This window comes from Microtus oregoni, unplaced genomic scaffold (genome assembly GCF_018167655.1).
Source record: "Microtus oregoni isolate MIOR12 unplaced genomic scaffold, Mior012 000029F_ref0000214, whole genome shotgun sequence".
In the NCBI taxonomy this organism is placed as follows: Eukaryota; Metazoa; Chordata; class Mammalia; order Rodentia; family Cricetidae; genus Microtus; species Microtus oregoni.
Window position 1 is genome coordinate 16,338,048 of NW_024543088.1, and position 20,429 is coordinate 16,358,476.

Genomic DNA, 20,429 nt, shown 5'->3' on the forward strand with positions numbered 1-20,429 from the left:
CACCAGTTGAACTCTTTCATGGAAATTGTGTTGACTTCCTATCTTATGTTTCTTGTATTTTGTGCTTGTAGTCACACCTCTCCTAGTTGGTATGTCTCTCCTGGATTTTGAAGAGGTAGTGGTGGTGAATTTCAACAGCAGCTTTGATCACAGGGAAAGTCAGCACCAGAAGTTCATTGTCTCCTTCGAAAGATGACCCAACACCTTATATTTTCCTTAATGAATTTTGTTACATGTTTAGTAGGATGTTTGTGCCACTGTAGAAAACAATGTAGAAGTTCTTAACAAAATTAAAAGAAGAAGTACCATTCAATCCACCATACCACTCCTAGGTATATATACCCAGATGCAACTACAGAGATAATTGCACATCCATGATTATTGCTGTACTTTCATGGTGATAAGTAAAGGAAGCACACAGATAGCTATCCATTATCAGGTGAATAGATAAAGTAAATATGGAGCATATTAACAGTGACATTTCTTCAGTCTTAAAGTAGAAGAAAGTCATGACATTTAAAAGGAAAATTTTGGAACCAGAGATTATTAAATTTGGTGACTTAAGCCATAGTCATAAGTATAAATACCACAGGGAGGTGGCATTCTCTCTCTCTCTCTCTCTCTCTCTCTCTCTCTCTCTCTCTCTTTTCTCAGCCTGAAAGTAGAAGGTGTCCAAAGGGGAGTGAAAGTATGAAAGGTGAGGTGGGAAAAGGCAGGTGGTAGAGAAACACAGACATGAGTGTAAAAATGAGGATTGTTTTAAGATAAGGAAGAAACAGAAAGAGGTCAATAGAGGGGATGCAGTATCAGTTTGTGAGACAGATGAATAGGAACAAATATATGTATGAAAATGTAATAATGAAATCTCCTTCACGTGCTAACTTGAAAGTTAATACTAAATTTATTAAGCCTTGTACCTATAATGTATTTTGTTCCTGAGACCCTGAATAGAGTTTATTTGTGGTCTGAACAAAATGATGTAGCACTTGGGGGCAAAGATACAACCAAGGAGCCCTGCACTGGATGCCAAGATGGAGAAGACCTCCACAGCCACCATGACCTTCCCTTTGGTGCTGTGGTAGACAGGGAGGAAGGTGACCCAGACACTGCAGAACACCAGCATGCTGAATGTCAGGAACTTGGCTTCATTGAAGGTGTCAGGTAGGTTTCTGGCCAGGAAAGCCACAGTGAAGCTTCCCAAGGCCAGAGCGCCCAGATATCCCAGCACACAGTAGAAAGCAGTGACTGATCCCTTGTTGCACAGGATGATAATGTGTTCACGCTCAGAGTGTGCATCTGTGTCAATGAAGGGGGGAGATTTTCCCAGCCAGACCCCACACAAGATAATCTGGATGAAGGTGCAGATGGGAACAATGAAGTTAGGTGCCCGTGTTACCAACAACCACCTGATTCTTCTTCCTGGAGCAGTGACCTTGTAGGCCAGAACCACAGTAATAGTTTTGGCCAAGATGGTGGAAACAGCCACAGTGAACAACACTCCAAATGTGGTCTGCTGCAGGATGCACGTGGTTGTGTTGGGGTGGCCAATGAAGAGAAAAGAGCAGAGAAAACAGCAGTTAAGGGTGATGAGCAGGATGTAGCTGAGAGTGCGGTTATTTGCCTTCACGATGGGCGTGTCTTGCTGCTTCAGAAAGATACCAAGAACGAGAGCTGACAGTGCAGAGAAGTACAAGGCTATGCATGACAGACCTCTCCCCAGGGGATCGTCATAGTCCAGGAAAGTCATAGATTTCTGGAGGCAATGGCTTCGGTCTGTGTTGGCATATTGATGATCTAGACACTTCACACACTGATCTGCATCTGGTGAAAGCATGTATATTTGTTATTCCAGGTTAGTTTTCTTTTGTCCACTTTCTCCACTCATTTGAGTAGTTTAGCCTAATAGATATCCCTTGTTACTTCAGACATCAAACGAAAGAATGCTTTATGGGGAATAACGTGACTACCGTGTATTTTCTGCAATGTGACATGAACAAAGCTACAGTTTCTCCTCCTAATTCAATTGTGTGTTGTTTTGCATATTCTGATATCATTATTTCCCCTTTCATGAAACTTATATACTCACTTACAATATACATCTTCAATTTGGTCACAATATTGAATTCACATGAAATATTTCTTGGGCTTGGGAGAGCTGATTCACTGGGTAAACAAATTGTTGCTCAAGCCTGATGATTTGAGTTTGGATTCCCAGGGTCCACATAAAAGCTGGATGCTGTAGCACAAGCATCTATAATCCCAGTGCACCCCTATTATCAGATGAGAGACAGACAACACTTTCCAGGAGCTCGTGGGGCATCTGGCCTGGCTAATGCATCTGTGAAGAAATGTGATCTCAAGCAGAGTGAGGGTGATGACTGACTCTCCAATTCCATCTCTGCTCCATGACACATGCACACCCACACTCCCAGACTCTCTCTCTCTCTCTCTCTCTCTCTCTCTCTCTCTCTCAATATAAGTTTAGTGAGTTATGAAGGGGTTTCTCAAGTTCTTTCCTTGTAATGGTATTTTGAGATATGGGGGTCAAATGGAGCTACCCAGTGAACTGACTTCTCTGGTTATTTTATTTTCTGTCTGAAGGCATTTTAATAAGTAAGTATTGCATTCTAACAGTTTGCCACATGGTGGCACACATCAGTAGTTCTTGAACTTGGGATGTAGAATCAGGAGAAATAAGAGTACAGAGTCAGACTTAGCTACTTGGCAAGTTAGGGGACAGTCTTGCCTTTGTCAGATCTTTTTTGGAAAAAAACAACAATCATCAAAAAGGGGATCGCTTAAACGTGTTAACACAACGATTGTCGGAAGGCATTCACTTCATATATAGACATTTGATTCTTTTTAAAGGTTAATTTTTATTAAAGAAGATTTAAAATTTTTAGTTATGTGTATGTGTGCATGTTTGTGGGCTTGTGCACATGATGCAGATGGCCTAAGATCACCTGGAGGTTTTGGATGATCTTCCAAAGTTGCCTTTGATTTCCACATGCATGCCACGCATATTGGAGTGGCTTAAATAAAAATGCCCCTTAAAAGTCACAAACATTTTGATACTTAGATGTCAGGAAGTGGCACTACTTTGGACAGATTAGGATGTATGATCTTGTAGAAGGAAGTGAAGTGTGTCACTGGGGGTAGGTGTTGAAGTTTCAAAAACCCAAGCCAGGCCAAATGGCTTTTCTCCTTCTACCTGCAGACCCAGATGTAAAACTCTCAGCTACTCTTTCAGCACCATGTCTGGCTGCATTCTGTCCTGCTTCCACCCATAATGACAGTGGACTAGACCTCTGAACTTGTAAGCAAGCCTCAGTTAAAGGCTCCCTTTTATAAGAGCTGCTGTGGTTATGGTGTTGGTACACAGCATTTGAACAATGACTAAGTCAGAAGATGATAGCAGGCATGGGATATTGCTATGTCAGGACTGACCATGATGCTTCTTGGTGGAATGTGGAAGACTTTGGAACTTTGGACTTGCAAAGTAATTGGATGATTTAAGTGGGGCTTAATGAACCATCCTAATAGAAGGCAGTGGTGATGCAAACAGTGTAGATTTGATGGCCCATCTCAAGAGGTTTCAGAGGAGAAGAATATGAACAAATAGCTTAGAGATTTTTCTTGTATTTTGCAGAAGAACTGGGTATCCTGGGCGCCAAAAATCTCCTGATGCTAATTTGAAGAGTTTTGGATTAATGATCCTGGAAGAGGTTATTTCTAGACAGCTTAAAATTGAGTGTGTTACATGGTTATTAGTGATCACTCTTATGCATAATAAAAAGGAGCAAGCTGAGCATGGAAAAGTATAATATGTACAGTTTGAGGAAAAAAGAGCACCATGAAGTGTAAAGAAGCTAATTCCAGAGCTCAAGGGGATTGTGTTGGTTTAAATAAAAATGTCCCTTCCATGGTCCATAGAGAATGGTACTATTAGGTGGTATGACCTTGTTAGAATAGCCATAGATTGATTAGAGGAAGTGTGTCACTAGGGGTTGGGCTTTGAAATCTCAACATGCTTCACTCAGTTCTTTTCTTGCTGCCTGCAGATCAAAATGTATAACTCTTGGCTACCTCTAGCACAATGTGTGTTGGGAATGCCACCATGCTTCCCACCGTAGAAGCAGAGAAGAAAACTTGCCCAAACTACAGAAAGGCATGCCTACAAGGATACAAGAAACTTACAGAACACCAAATAGACTGGATCAAAAAAGTTTCCTTGTCATATCATAATCAAAACACTAAAACATATCGAGTAAAGAAAGAATATTAAGAGCTGCAAAAAGAAAAGGACAAGTAACATTCAAAGGCAGAACTATCAGAATTACACCTGACCTCTTAATGGAAACAATGAAAGCCAGAAGGTCCTGGTCAAGTGTTGTGCAGACATTAAGAGACCATGGACGTCAGCTCAGACTAGAAGAAAATCTCCAACCCAAGGAAGTTTACTACATCAAAAAACACACAGACAGTAACACAGCAGAAAATCCCAAAGAGGGAGAAAAACACACACAATAACATCACCAACAATGAAAACTAAAATAACAGGAGCTGACTATCATTAGTCATCAATATACCTTAATATAAATGAACTCAACTCACCTATAAAAAGACACAGGTTAACAGATTGGATATGAAAACAGAATTCATCCTTCTGCTGCATACAAGAAACACATCTCAACCTCAAAGACAGATGTTGCTTCAGAGTAAAGGGTTGGATTTTTTTTTAATTAAATGGACCAAAGAAACAAGTTGGTATAGCTATCATAATATCTAAAAAAATAGGCTTCAAACTAAAATCAATCAAAAGAGACAAAGACGACATTTCATATTAGTCACAGGAAAAATCTTTCAAGAGGAAATTTCAGTACTGAACAACTATGCCCCCAATACAAGGTTATCCTTATATGTAAAAGATGATGGGGGAGCGTCTTCTGTTTTGTGTTAATTTCATTGGTTAAATAAAGAGACTGCCTTGGCCCTTTAATAGGACATCAAATTAGGTAGGCGGAGTAAACAGAACAGAATGCTGGGAGAAAGAAGCTGAGTCTAGGAGTCGCCATGATTCTCCCACTCCAGGCAGACGCAGGTTAAGATCATTCCTGGTAAGCCAGCTCGTGGGCTACACAGATTATTAGAAATGGGTTAGGTCAATATGTAAGAGCTAGCCAATAAGAGGCTGGAACTAATGGGCCAGGCAGTCTTTAAAAGAATACAGTTTCCATGTAATTATTTTGGGGCATAAGCTAGCCATGCGGGCGGCTGGGTGCCAGGGACGCAGCCCCGCTGCTCCTATTACAACAAAAAGAAAAACTTCTAAAACTTAAATCACGCATTAAATCCCATACACTAATAGTGGGAAACTTTAGCACCCTACTCTTACCACTGGACAGGTCTGTCAGGCAGAAAATTGCATAGAAATAAGGAATTAACAGATGTTATGAATCAAATTGACTTAACAACCATTTATAGACTATTCCATCCAAACATAAAAGAATTATACCTTCTTCTCAGCACCTCATGGAACCTTCTCAAAAACTGAGCACATGCTAGGTAACAAACAAACTTAAAACAGAAATGAAATTTGGAATAAGCTCACATATCTTATCGAATCACCATGGTTTAAAATTAGAATTCAACAGCAACAGTAATTCCAGTAATTCCAGAAAACGCATAAACACATGGAAATTAAATAATGCTCATCTGATTCACCAATGGGTTTAGGAAGAAATAAAGGAAGAGTTTACAGACTTCCTAAAATTCAATAAAAATGATCACAAACATACTCAAATTTATGGGACACAGTGAAAACAGTGTTAAGAGGAAAGTTCATTGCACCAAATGCCTACATAAAAAGATGGAAAAATTCCACACCAGGGAATTAACAGAGCACTCGAAAATTCTATAACAAGAAGAAGTAAACTAACCCAGGAGAACTAGATGGCAGGAAATAGTCAAATTGAGAGCTGAAACCAACAAAATAGAGACAAAGAAAACAGTACAAAGAATCAATGAGACAAAGAGTTGGTTCTTTGAGAAAATCAAGAAAATAGACATACCTTTATCCAAACTGACCTAAAGGCAGAGAGAGAATGTCCAAATTATCAAACTCAGAAATGAAAAGGAGGACATAAAACAGACATGGAGGAAATCCCAAGAATTATTAGATCATATTTGGAAAACCTGTACTCCACAAAATTGGAAAACTTAAAGGAAATTGACAACTTTCTGGATAAATATCACTTATCAAAATTAAGTAAAGACAAGATAATAAAATTAAATAGACTTATAACTGCTAAAAAAAGTAGAAATAGTTATCAAAAATCTCCCAACCAACCAAACAAAAACCCCAAGACCCGATGGTTTCAGCTCAGAATTCTAAAAGATTTTCAAAGAAGAACTAATACCAATACTCCTTAAAATGTTCAACACAATAGAAACAGAAGAAACATTGTAAAACTCTTTTTATGAGGCTACAATTACTCTGATACCCAAACCTCACAAAGCCATTACTAAGAAAGAGAATTACATACCAACCTCACTCATGAACATTGATGCAAAAAACTCAATAAAATACTGGCAAATTGAATTGAAGAACCTAGCAGAAAAATCATTCACCATGATAAAGTAGCCATCATTCCAGGTATGCAGGGATTAATCAACATATGAAAACCTGTCAACATAATCCACCATATAAACTAACTGAATAATAAAAACCACATGATCATCTCATTTAATACTGAGAAAGCCTTTGACAAAATACAACATCCCTTCATGATAAAAGTCTTGGAGGGAGCAGGGGTAAAAGGAACATATCTAAACATAATAAAGGCAATATAGGGGTAACCAACAGCCAACATGTAACTAAATGGGCAGAAACTCAGTTATCCCACAGAAATCAGGAACAAGACAAGGCAGTCCACTCTCTCCATATCTATTCAAGATAGTTCTTGAGGTCCTAGCTAGAGCAATAAAAAAACAAAATAGATTAAGGAAACACAGATCAAAAAACAAAAACAAAAAAGAAAACAAAAAGTAATCAAACTCTTAATATTTGGAGATTAGGTATGATAGTTTATATAAGCAACCAAAAATTCTAACAAGGAACTACTACCAACTTATGAACACTTTCAGTAATGTAGCAGGATACAAGTTAACTCAAAAAGAAATCAGTATCCCTCCTTTAAACAGATAATAAATGGGCCAAGAAAAAAAATCAGAGAAACATCACACTTTATAATAGCTACAAATAGCATAAAGTATCTTGGAGTAACTCTAACCAAATAAGTGAAAGAACAATATGACAAGAACTTTAAATCTTTGAAGAGAGAAATTGAAGAAGACAACAGAAAATGGAAGGATCTTCCATGCTGTTGGGTAGGTAGAATTAATGTAGTAAAAATGCCAATCGTACCAAAAGTAATCTACAAATTTAATGCAATGCCCATCAAAATTCCAGCAAAATTCTTCACACCTTGAAGAACAGTACTCAACTTTATATGGAAAGGCAACAAATCTAGGATAGCCAAAACAATCCTGTACAGTAATAGAACTTCTGGAGGCATCACAATCCCTGACTTCAAATTTTACTACAAAGCTACAGTACTGAAAACAGCCTGGTATTGGCATAAAAATAGACAGGCAGATCAATGGAAGCACATGAAGACTATGATATTAATCCACATGTTGTCTGAGGTTTCTATCCTGTCTGATTCCTGCAGTCGTTAAGTCCCAAAGAAATCACACAGAGTCCTATATTAGTTATAAACTGATTGGCCCATTATCTCTTATAATTTATATTAGCCTGTTAGTCTTGTTTATGTTAGTCAAGTGGCTTGATACCTTATTCAGCAAAGAAGTCACATCTTGCTTCTTCTGTGGCTGGGTCATGACTGCAGACTAGGACTTCCTTTTTCCCCAAATTCTCATTGCACTGCCTCTACTTCCTGCCTGGTTGTACCACATACACTTCGTGCCTGGCTACTGGCCAATCAGCATTTGACAGGGTACAAGCCATTATCCCATAGCACCCCCCCCCACATTTTTTTAAAAAAATACCCAAGAACTCTGAATCTAATATCCTTTGTTTAGCTTTTCTCCTGAATATTATGCATAACATCTTGTAAACAGCATTCTAAACTAAGGAAAGTATCCATAGTCCATTTTTTGGAATGTAGGCATAGTTTTCCAGGCCACTCCCTGCTGGTTGGGACCTCTGATAATCTTATAGGGACTTAAAGAAAATTTATAATTGTCATCAAGTCATGACTGGACTATCCTGTGAGGCTTGATCATCTCAGGTAGCAGTCTTGAACTTGTTCTGGATGTAGAACTCAGACATCTGGGCCATCCATTCCTACCGGAGATTTCTCAGGTGGTCTTCTTTGATAAAACCTGATTTTTCTTGACTCAGCATGAATCCATATCCTCTCATTTTCTGTGGAAACAAAAGAAAAACCTCTTTTCCAAAATAATATATCTTTTGACTTCAATTTTGAAGTCAAGCTATTTTCTTTCTTTTCTTTTTTTTTAAAGAATTTGGGTTTAATTTGGTCTTTATAACTTGCACTTACTTATAAACTGCGTTGGTATTATGTACATGATATAAAAAGCAAGTTTCAAAATGCCTATATTGGATTAATTCAGCAGCATTTATATACGAATATCTTTTAGCAGTTGTTGCTCCTTCCTCAGCATTCAAACAATTCAAAGAGAGCATAATAACATACAGTATCCAGATTCTCTGTGTGTTTTCCATCTTAATGTGGCTTTAATTTAAACTCCATTTTGTTTATTTTTACTTTTAAGTTTTTGGCTTTTTGAGACAGGTTCTCTGTGTATCATTTCTGTCCTGGAATTCCTTCTGTAGACTAGGCTGTTCTTGAACTCACAGAGCTCTGTCTGCCTCTGTCTTCCAAGTGTTTTGATTAAAGGTGTGTGCCACCACTCTTAACTACTCTCTTTCTTTCTCTTTTATTTTAAGGACTTTAACCTTTTCTATTTCAGGCCTGCATATATTTTCAACACACCATAAACTATTTAGAGGGTTTCTTTGTCTTTCAATCTCTCTTTACTGTATATCTCACTTTTTCTGACCACATGAGTCTTTAATTTGCTAGGCAATGTGGATAGGATTAAAGGTATGGCTTTTACGGCTGGATCCAGCCCATTCCTTAGCTTTCTGAGATTCCAGCCTCATGGTGGAGGTACCAGCTGTAATCATGTATATTGCTACAACTCTATGGCATTTCAAGGTCCCTGCCACCAAGCAAGCTTCAGCACTCTGCTCAAATACCACATTCAAATGCTCTGTAGCTAGACCTCCTGCCTGACAGAGTCAGATTTTGCTCTGGCAGGACAGCCCAGAAAGACAGCCTTTAAAATAGCGTGGCTTTTTTCTGCTATGGCTGAAAACCAAAAAGCATGTGGTCAGCTTTTTATCAACACCATTTAAGTGTTTTGTGGCACGACCTTTTAAAAAAGCTGTAAGGTTTTACAGCTAAAGCTGAGTCAGGAAGCCTCTCTTAAATGAGATTGCTTGCCTCTAGCAAGCAGAGCCCACCAGAGAAACTACTGCTATCAATAAGTCATGCTCAACTCTATTCTTTTCTGTAGTATTACTTCCTAAGCTCTCTTAGGATTTGTGGGTGCAGTTGTACATGTGGATGCCAGTTGTCTGAGGTTTCTGTCCTGCCTGATTCCTGTAGTCGTTAAGTCCCAAAGAAATCACACAGAGTTTGACATTTCATTATAAACTGATTGGCTTATTAGCTCAGACTTATTTTTAACTCTTATAACATTATTCTTGTCCATGTTAGCCCTATGGCTTTGTACCTTATTTGGCAAGGCTGTCACATCCTGCTTCTTCTGTGGCTGGGTCACAAGGGCAGACTAGGACTTCCTTCTTTCCAGAGTTCTCATTTCCCTGCCTCTACTTCCTGCTTGGCTACTGGCCAATCAGCATTTTATTAAAATACAATGGACTGGTACAAACCATTGTCCCATAGCACTTCACCCTGATACCCCATCCTCAAAAAGTTTGTTCATAGGGTTGGGAACACTGTTTATGGGTTGTTGATTATTACTTGTACTAAATAGAGGGTTGGCGTGAAAACTATGTTTGTTCAAAAAGAGGGTGTTATAGTAATATTGGGTAATAGAGTGAATACTCATTAGCTATTATTTATGGGTAATTTACATTGGTATAGTTTTTGTATATTGATACAAGTTGGAATTATATTTGTTCCTTTTGTTTACATTTGTACATCTATGCAAAGTTATTTTGTCAGATTGCATATATGCATGTTTCTACCTATTTTTAGAACATTTTGTATATTGATACAACTTTTAGGATATATTTTCATTATGCATTATATATTACTTCTACTTCTGATCAAGACACTTACAGATTGTTTACATTTTGGGTCATTGTTCACATTTGTTGCACATTTGTTTATAGATTATTTAATATTCTGACATGAGGTTTTACTCTAAGTTATACAGGTATTAATTATTATAGGTCAATAGTTGTTCATGTTTGTTGTACATACAGTCAGATCAATTAGGTTCTTTAGATACATAAAGATTGTATGCTGTCTAGGTAGGTAATCTTCAACCACTTCAAGGGTCTGTGGAACATGGCATTTAAATAATTTAGGGTTCTGTTGACATGAGACATGATTGCTTCTGACAGCACAGGTCTATTCCCAAGAGAATGTTGAGCATCAAAGACACTCTACTTGGAGTTTTTTGTTTTTTTTTGGTTTTTTTTTTTTTTAAAAACTGACCTTAGGGCAAGGAACTAATAATGCCTCAACCACTGACAAGTTACATAGTATCCAGAAATAGATAAGCAGGACTTTCAAATCTTGCCAAGACAGTGTAAGACAGTTTTGAAAAATTTCCTGCCTCTGAAAATGGTCTGTTACTCTAGGCCTTATCCAGAGTTGGTTGATTCCATGTTGCAAAACGAGACTTTGGGTGATTGCTCAGTTAGCTAATTGCCCACTTTGGAAGCTACTTTATTGTACTTCCTGCCTGCTCAAGTAATATTATCTCCCTTCTCAGGGGGTTTGACAGGGTTGAAGATTAGATAGTCATAGTTACTGTACTCTTATGATCTAGCCAAGCCATTTCCTATACAAGACTTAGAGTTCATAGGATAGAATGTTTATTAAAACCTTTAGCATATATTCCTTGCTTAATATTGTTTATGCTAGTTGTAATTCCAGTTATACTTGATATCTGTTCCTAGTGTATATAGTTTTGTATTGGGTTTGGAACTCTCTTGTTTAAACAAAAGGGGGAAGTGCTGTGGGAGCACATTCTGCTCCTTCATCCAATAGCCTTTAAGATACCAGCCCACTTGGGCATGGTCTCTTATATGTAAAAAGCAGTAGTAACCATAGGCCTGGTCTCTTGCTTCTGGCTCCTACTTTCAGCTGCTAGACTCTGTTCCTGTATGCTCAGAGGACTGTTATCAAGGACAGTAATCTGTAAGTTTTCCCCTTAAATAAATAACCCTTGTATTATCCATAATTCTAAAGTGGTATGGGGTTGTTTTGTGACTTAGGACATTATACACACACCCTATGAACAACTGAATTTTGACAAACAAGTAAAAAATATAAAATGGAAAAAGAAAGCATATTCAACATATGGTGCTGGGATAACTGTATATCAACAAATAGAACAATGAAAATAGACACATATCTATCACCATGCACAAAACTCAAGTCCAAATGGATCAAACACCTCAAAATAAAACCAACCACATTGAACCTCATAGAACAGAAAGTGGGAAGTACACTTGAATGCATTAACGTGGGAGACCACTTCCTAAGTATAACCCTGTGGCACAGATGTTGAGAGGAACAATTAATAAATGTCATCTCCTGAAACTGAAAAGCTTCTGTAAAGTAGAGAACATGGTCAACAAGACAAAACAGCAGCCTACAGAATGGGGAAAGCTCTTCACAAACCCCACAACAGACAGAGGTTTGATCTCCAAAATATAAGAAGAACTCAAGAAACCGTCATCAAAAGAACAATCTAGTAAAACAATTAGGTACAGACCTAAACAAAAAACTCTCAACAGAGGAATCTAAAATGGCTGAAAGACACTTAAGGAAATGCTCAACATCCTTAGCCATGAGGAAAGGCAAACCAAAACAAGTCTGAGATTCCATCTTACACCAGTAAGAATGGCCAAGATCAAAAATCACTTATACCGGAATGGATGTGGGGTAAAGGGAACACTCCTGCGTTGCTGGTGGAAGAGCAAACTGGTACAGCCCCTTTGGATATCAGTATGGCAACTTCTCAGAAAATTAGGAAACAACCTTTTTTAAGAAACAGCAATACCACTTTTGGATAGATACCCAAAGGATGCTCAATAGTACCACAAGAACATCTGCTCAACTATGTTCATAACATAATTGTTTGTCATAGCTAGATCCTGGAAATCACCTAAATGCCCCTCAACTGAAGAACTGATAAGAAAAATGTGGTATAGTTACACAATGGAGTACTACACAACAGAAAAAAATGACATCTGAAAATTTGTAGGCAAATGGATAGAACTAGAAAATGTCATACTGAATCAGGTAACTCAGACCCAGAAAGACAAATATAATATGTCCTTACTCATTAATGGCTTTTAGACATAAAGCAAAGAAAACCAGCCTACACTATATAATTACAGAGAACCTAGACAATAATGAGGACCCTAAGTGAGACAGACATACAGGGATCTAATATACATGGAAAGCTGAAAAAGACAAGATCTCCTGAGTAAATTGAGAACATGGAGACCATGGGAGAGGGTACAAGGGGAGGAGAGAGAAAGGGAGGGGAGCAGAGAAAAATGTATAGATCAACAAAATCAATAAAATTTAAAAATAGACTAAATGCATTTTATATTAAAATATGGCTACATGCCTATAGGAAGGCAGGTAGTGGAATGTGGTGGTTTGAAAAAGAATGGTCCTATAGGCTTGAGTGGTTAGTCATTAGAGAATGGTCCTACTTGAGAAAGAAGAGGAGGAGAGTCCTTGGACTTCACACAGGGCAGGGAACCCTGACTACTCTTTGGGCTGATGAGGGAGGGGGAGTTGTTTGGGGGGAGGGGGAGGGAAATGGGAGGCAGTGGCGGGGAGGAGGCAGAAATCTTTAATAAATAAATAAATAAAGAGATTTCCCAGAACTAGAGTTATATATGGTTTTAGAAACTATCTTTTTAAATGAAATTATTCAGGTTTCCAAAGACCATCTTTGTATTCTTTCTTTAATTATTGTAATCTAGGTTTACACACACACACACACACACACACACACACACACACACACACAGATGCATGCATGCGTATTCACACACATGCACACACACATAGATTAGACTACTTGGATAAAATAAGAACTTCAAGAAAAAAGGAGAGGAACAAGGGAAGATATGGATGTAAATATAGTCAAATTGAATTTTATATGTGAACAACTATTCTTAACACCCATTTTATTTTATACCAAATATACACTAATAAAATACTTTCTTTTGAGATAGTCTCTTGTAGTTACTGTGTTGCTGAGGATAAACTTGGACTTCTATTTTCCCACAAGATGGAACTGAAAAGACATTGCTGGTTGTATGTTAACAGGGACAACTATATATAAGCTCTGGGATTCAACAAGAAAACTCCAACCTGGTGCAACTCAGTTTTATACAGCTAAATGGTCATAAAAGTGTACCTAGAACAATATTAGTGCAGGAGTGGGTTATGAGGGAGAGGAGAGGAGAGAGAGAAAAGAAAGAGAGAGAGATCTCGAGAGAGAGAGAGAGCCCTATGAGAGAGAGAGAGAGAGAGAGAGAGAGAGAGAGAGAGAGAGAGTTCTATTGGAGTAGAATCTAGCCCCCTCTTCAGACTACAGTCTCAAAAGATAAGACACTTAACCTGCTAATCAGGGTCATTTAGAGGAAGAGACCTCTGTGTTACTCTGCAGATTCTCAATGTGCAGTACCATGAGGTGGCAGAGAGAGGTTCTATTGTCTGAGCTTCTCTGGGTTCAGAAACATCTGCCTTTTCTTATTTAGAATGGTCAGTGGGTGTCACTCATATGACAATCTTGGTTCTGGGGTGCACCTCTGACATAAACCTGTTAAGAGTTCTATAGTGGGAATGACTCAGACTTGCAGAATGAGGTGGAAAGTGCTTCCCTTGAAAATGGATGAAACCTCTCTGAGTGTGGGGGAGTAGAGGGCTGCCTATGTGTTAAGCTAGGAGTTAAGTGTGAGGACTCCTGGAATGAGGTTGGCAGATCATGTACTTGTGCTTCTCTCTCCCAGCACCGATCTTTGACGATCTGTCACCCCTTGCCCATTTTCAGAGGTATTGGGAGACACATCCAGTAGGGGAACATTTGACCTGACTTCAAAGTGGTGAAGAATTTGTAAACAAACTTTGTCTAGCTCATTTCAAATGCCCTGCCTGCTCTTTCCAGTGTGTAAAGAAGCAGAAAGGAATTTCAACCACTTTTAGCTTGAAATCACTTCGCTAATCGCCTTTTGTGTACCCAAACCTGAAAAGGACAGTGCACGAACGTGAGTGGTAAACAGTCTAGTCATTCCATGTGTGTTGCACACCATTTCAGAAGACACAGAGAAGATGACGGATACACATAGGCTTCAGTCCCCTTAGCCCTGTGATTGGCTTCAAAAACATCAATGCGAAGGAAATTTATTTGGTATTAAAATGACTTTTGAAGCAGCTTTCTGATGTCTGAAGCTTCTGTCCTGTCCAGGTCCCTCAGTCGTTAAGTCTCAAAGAAATCACACAGAGGTCTACATTAGTTATAAACTGATTGGCCTATTAGCTCACCTTCTTCTTAACTAATTCTTATAACTTACAAGGGCCCTTAATTCTTGTCTATATGAGTCACGTGGCTTGGTATCTTTTTCGGTGAGGCTGTCACATCTTGCTTGCTCTCATTGCCTTGCCTCTACATCCTGCCTGGTAAACACATCTATGCTTCCTGCCTGGCTATTGGCCAATCAGCGTTTTAATAAAATACAATTGACAAGGTACAAACAATTGTCCCATAGTATTTTTCATTAGGTAGCTATGACTGTCCTGGAACTTGTTATGTAGAACAGGCTGGTTGTAACCTCACAGAGATTGGCCTGCCTCTGTCTCCTGAGTGCAGAAGTTGTGCATCACTACACTTTGCTTAATATTCTTTTTCTTATTAATAAACATCTTGGGCTAGGGAGATGGCTCAGTGTGTAAAGTGTTTGAAGCACAAATGTAAGAATCAGTGTTCAGATGCCTAGAATCTTCATAAAAAGACTGTTAATCAGAAGTAGAGAATTTCTCCATAAGACACACTTACCTGTCTTGTTTGAAATCTCATTCTCTGGACACAGAATGCAGTCAAAACAACAAGCCACATTTCCTTCTGGGAGGGATTTTCTGAATCCAGGACTACAGCTTTCACTGCAGACAGACTGGGGAGTCTGAAGACAATCAGATGTGAGCATCTTATACTTCAAAATCTGAATTAAACCTACTACTATAGTGAGCACATTATTCATAGAATTAGATAATTAGTGAACATAGTTTTTGTATCCATATGTAATCAACTGATTGGATGTTGCTGTAGCTTCGACACCACACACCCCCTTAACGGTGATGACCTTCAGCCTATGGTGCTGCTGAGACGTGGTGAAGTCTTTAAGTGGAGAGGTATTGGGGTGGAGAAATGGTTCTGTATTAACAGCATGGGATGCTCTTGCAGAGGGCATGAATTACATTACATGGCTCAAAGATGCCTTTAACTCCAGCTCCAAGGGATCCAACAGCCTCTTTTGGCCTCCATAGGCACCTGCACTCATCATGCAGATAAAAGTTCCTTCCTCCATGTGCATATAAACAGTGAAAATAAAAACAATATAATTTTTTAAAGGTGAGAAAGTGATTGGAGGCTTGCCATTGGAAGTTGTACTGGGACAATGGACTCATCCTACCTCTTGTTTTGCTGGCATGAGGTGATTGTCTTCTACTGCCACAAACAACACCATAGTGCCTTATCCCACCAAAGTAACAGCTATGAGTCCTTGAATCATCCATATTCAACCTAAAGATCTGTCAGTAATGAGAACCCCAACAGATGTTGTGTATATTTTCATATGAAATGTGTGAGCATTTAGATGCGTATTGGTAAATGAACATGTTCTAGTTCCATACAGTATATAAGAAAATTCTCTTCCTTAAATTGGAAGTATAAAATTTAAAAAGCACATTCTTGGTTCAAGGGATTGCTGTGTATGATAATGGATTAAAAGCTGCCTTTACAAGATTCAGTAAAAGACAAGAGTCACAAGAGTCATAGTAAAAACCAAATAGACTCTACTTTAGCAGAGAAAGAATTGAATGAAAAAGAAATTAGCCTACATGGCACCTTTGTTTCAAAGGAACAGTCAAGCTAGTGTGTTTCACCATCTTGCTCGCATCAGACCAACGACAAAAGCATCCGTCAATGAGGGGCAGTTGGTCATGGACACTAGAAAACAGCAGCTGGAACATGTCAACCCCGTTTGCTAGCCATGAGTGGATTGATGGGTAGAGTAAAACTGGGTGAGCAGATGGGAGCTGAAATGAGGTAGAGGAACTTGGAGCTGAGATTCCTGCCTGGCATCCTGGAAACCATTGTCTGAGCAGAAATCACCCCTCCCACTGCCTTGGTGAACTGCTATGAAATATTTCCTCCACTATCATCCGTGGTCCTAAACCATGCACTGTGCTTCTTATTCCTACTTTACTCTCTATTTCCATTTCTCCAATTCCTTCCTCAATTTACTACTGAAGGAATATGGACACCCTTAGCTCTAAAACCTGTGAAGTGTATCTTCTCCAATCAGTACTCTAATGATGCTGCCTCTGAATTATGTTAGGAAAAAAAAAAGGAAAATACAAAAGTGTCTTCTACTTCAAGTTAACATGAATATTTCCATCAAACCTCTGTATTTGTTATTGTAATTGAATCCTCCCCCATAAACATCACATGCTCAAAAACTGGTAGAATTAATATTGTAGAAATGACCATTCTACCAAAAACTATTTACAGATTCAGTGTAATACCAATTTAAAATTCCTATTTCATTCTGCACAGAAATAGAAGTATCCTAAATTTTATATGAGTCCACAAAAAACGACATATAATATTTTATATATTTATATTTTTAAAATTTATATAGAAAACTTAAAAATATCAATATATCATAAAATCATAAAACTTACAGGCAAAAGAAAAATATGTATTGAAGTATAAAAACATTAAAAGACTTTTTCACACAAAATATTTTGATCATGCTTCTTCCTTCAGTTCCTCTCAGATCTCCCCCTCCATTCAACCCCATGCCCTTTCTTTCTGTCTGTTTACAAAACAAGCAAACAAAACTGAAAAACAAACAAAACTCCCACGAAACACACACATATAAAGCAAAAGACCAATAAGATAAAAAATTCCCAAACAAAGAAATGTGATATAAAAATTTTACAAAAAAGAAACTGAAATTTGTGGGAATGGAGCCTTTTGTGAAGAGAGACTCTATTGGAAGAAATTACTTTCCTTTACAAGAAAGTATTCATTGTAGATAGCTTTTTGGTTTGAAGATACTGATCAAGATTTGTTTGTTTTAATATGTGTAGTTCATAGCATTACAATTATACCCAACTTACCTCTGTGATTCCTGTGGCCCATTCTATCATGTCCTCAGATAAAGATAATTGTTGACCCAGTGGACCATATGGAGAAAACTGTCCAACCTTTACCTTAAGTTCTAGACCTTCTGGAAAGTTCCAGTAGTTGAGTATATCATACTCTGCATTCAGTTTCATTTTCTCATCCAAATTCACTTGTTCTCCCGCATGATTAGTAAATTCCATGTCTTTTAAAAAAGGGTTCAGCTAAAAAAGATATATTATTTTATGAAGTTGATACCAGAGCGAAGACAAAAAACTGAAGTGTTTGGGAAAGTATTACATTGTTTAAATCCTTAACGAATAAAGCAAATTTGACATACACACCACAAACACACACACACACACACACACACACACACACACACACACACACACACCTCAGCGGTAAGAAACGACATCTTGAATTTTGCATGCAAATGGATGGAAATAGAAAACATTATCCTGAGTGAGGTAACCCAGACCCAAAAAGATGAACATGGGATGTACTCATTCATAATTGGTTTCTAGCCATAAATAAAGGACACTGAGCCTATAATTCGTGATCCTAAAGAAGCTAAACAAGAAAGTGAACCCAAAGAAAAACATAGTTATCCTCCTGGATATTGGAAGTAGACAGATTGCTGGGCAAAAATTGGGAACTTGGGGATGGGGGTAGAATGGGGGTAAGGGGAGACGGGGAGAGAAAAGTGAGGAGAAGATGGGGAGAGCTTGGGGGAATGGGATGGTTGGGATGGAGAAAGGGTGGATATGGGAGCAGGGAAGTATATATCTTAATTAAGGGAGCCATTTTAGGGTTGGCAAGAGACTTGACTCTAGAGGGGTTCTAAGGTGTCCATGAAGTTGTCCCCAGCTCGTTCCTTGGGTAGCTGAGGAGAGGGAGCCTGAAATAGCCTGATCCTATAGCCATACTGATGAATATCTTGCATATCACCATAGAACCTTCATCCGGCGGTGGATGGAGATAGAGACAGAGACCCACATTGGAGCACCGGACTGAGCTCCCAAGGTCCAAATGAGGAGCAGAAGGAGGGAGAACATGAGCAATGAAGTCGGGACCGCTAGGGGTGCACCCACCCACTGAGACGGCCAGCTGGACTAGGACTGAAAAACATGGGATCAAACCAGACTCTCTGAACATGCCGGTCAGTGAGGGCTGACTGAGAAACCAAGGACAATGGCACTGGGCTTTGATCCTACTGCATGTACTGGCTTTGTAGGAGCCTAGTCTGTTTGGATGCTTACCTTCCTAGACCTGGATGGAGAGGGGAGGACCTTGGACTTCCCACAGAGCAGGGAACTCTGACTGCTCTTTGTACTGGAGAGGGAGGTGGGAGGGGGAGAGATATGGGAGGCAGGGAGGAGGCAGAAATTTTTAATTAAAAGAAAAGCTTTTTTGGCATCTAATGAGATGATAATGTGGTTTTTATTTTTCAGTTTGTTTATATGGTGGATTACATTGACAGATTTTTTTTTTTCGAGACAGGGTTTCTCTGTGGTTTTTATATGTTGAAACATATCTGCATCTTTGGGATGAACCTAATTTGATCATGGTGGATGATGGTTCTGATGTGTTCTTGGATTTTATGTGCCAGTATTTTATTGAGTATTTTTGCATCGATGTTCATGAGTGAGATTGGCCTGTAATTCTCCTTCTTAGTAATGTCTTTCTGTGGTTTGAGTATCAGGGTGATTGTAGCCTCATAAAAAGAATTTGGTATTATTCCTTCTGTTTCTATTGTGTGGAATAACTTGAGGAGTATTGGTATTAGTTCTTCTTTGAAAGTCTTGTAGAATTCTGAGCTGAAACCATCTGGTCCTGGGCTCTTTTTGTTTGGGAGACTTTTGATGACTATTTCTATTTCTTCAGCAGTTATAGGTCTGTTTAATTTGCTTATCTGGTCTTGATTTAATTTTTGGTAAGTGATATTTATCCAGAAATTGTTCATTTCCTTCATGTTTCCAATTTTGCAGAGTACAGGTTTTCAAAATATGACCTGATAATTCTTTGTATTTCCTCCATGTTTGTTATTATGTCTCCCTTTTCATTTCTGATTTTGTTAATTTGGATATTCTCTCTCTGCCTTTTGGTTAGTTTTGATAAGGGTTAGTCTATTTTGTTGATTTTCTCGAAGAACCAACTCTTTGTTTCATTGACTGTATTGCTTTCTTTATTTCTATTTTGCTGATTTCAGCTCTCAAATTGATTATTTGTTGCCCTCTAGTTCTCTTGGGAGAGTTTGTTCTAAAGTTATCAAATGTTCTGTTAATTCACTAGTGTGGGACTTTTCCAGCTTCTTTATGTAGGCATTTATCTCTATGAACTTTGCTCTTAAGACTGCTTTCATTGTGTCCCATAGATTTGGGTATGTTGTGTGGTTATTTTCATTGAATTTTAGGAAGTCTTTATTTTTTCCCTTTATTTCTTCCTCAACCCATTGATGATTCAGGTGAGCAATGTTTAATTTCCATGTGTTTGTGGGCTTTCTGGAATTAGTATTGCTGTTGACTTCTAGTTTTAAACCATGATGATCTGATAAGGTACATTGGGTTATTCCATTTTTTTTGTATTTGTTGAGGTTAGTTTTGTTACCTAGTATGTGGTCAATTTTTGAGAAGGTTCCATGAGGTGCTGAGAAGAAGGTATAATTTTTGCTGTTTGGATGG

The 20,429-nt window shown here is 38.4% G+C and overlaps 1 protein-coding gene across 1 annotated transcript in view; it reads right to left on the minus strand.

Moving 5' to 3' along the window:
• Positions 1-904: 904 nt before the first annotated feature.
• LOC121464697 (vomeronasal type-2 receptor 116-like) overlaps positions 905-20,429 on the minus strand; it is a 36,480-nt gene continuing 16,955 nt past the window's right edge. The window contains exons 4-6 of the mRNA XM_041677722.1: positions 17,742-17,969; positions 15,394-15,517; positions 905-1,821 (exon numbers count right to left, since the gene is read on the minus strand). Of these exons, the coding sequence (XP_041533656.1) occupies positions 905-1,821; positions 15,394-15,517; positions 17,742-17,969 (1,269 nt within the window). The remainder of the gene's footprint in view (positions 1,822-15,393; positions 15,518-17,741; positions 17,970-20,429) is intronic.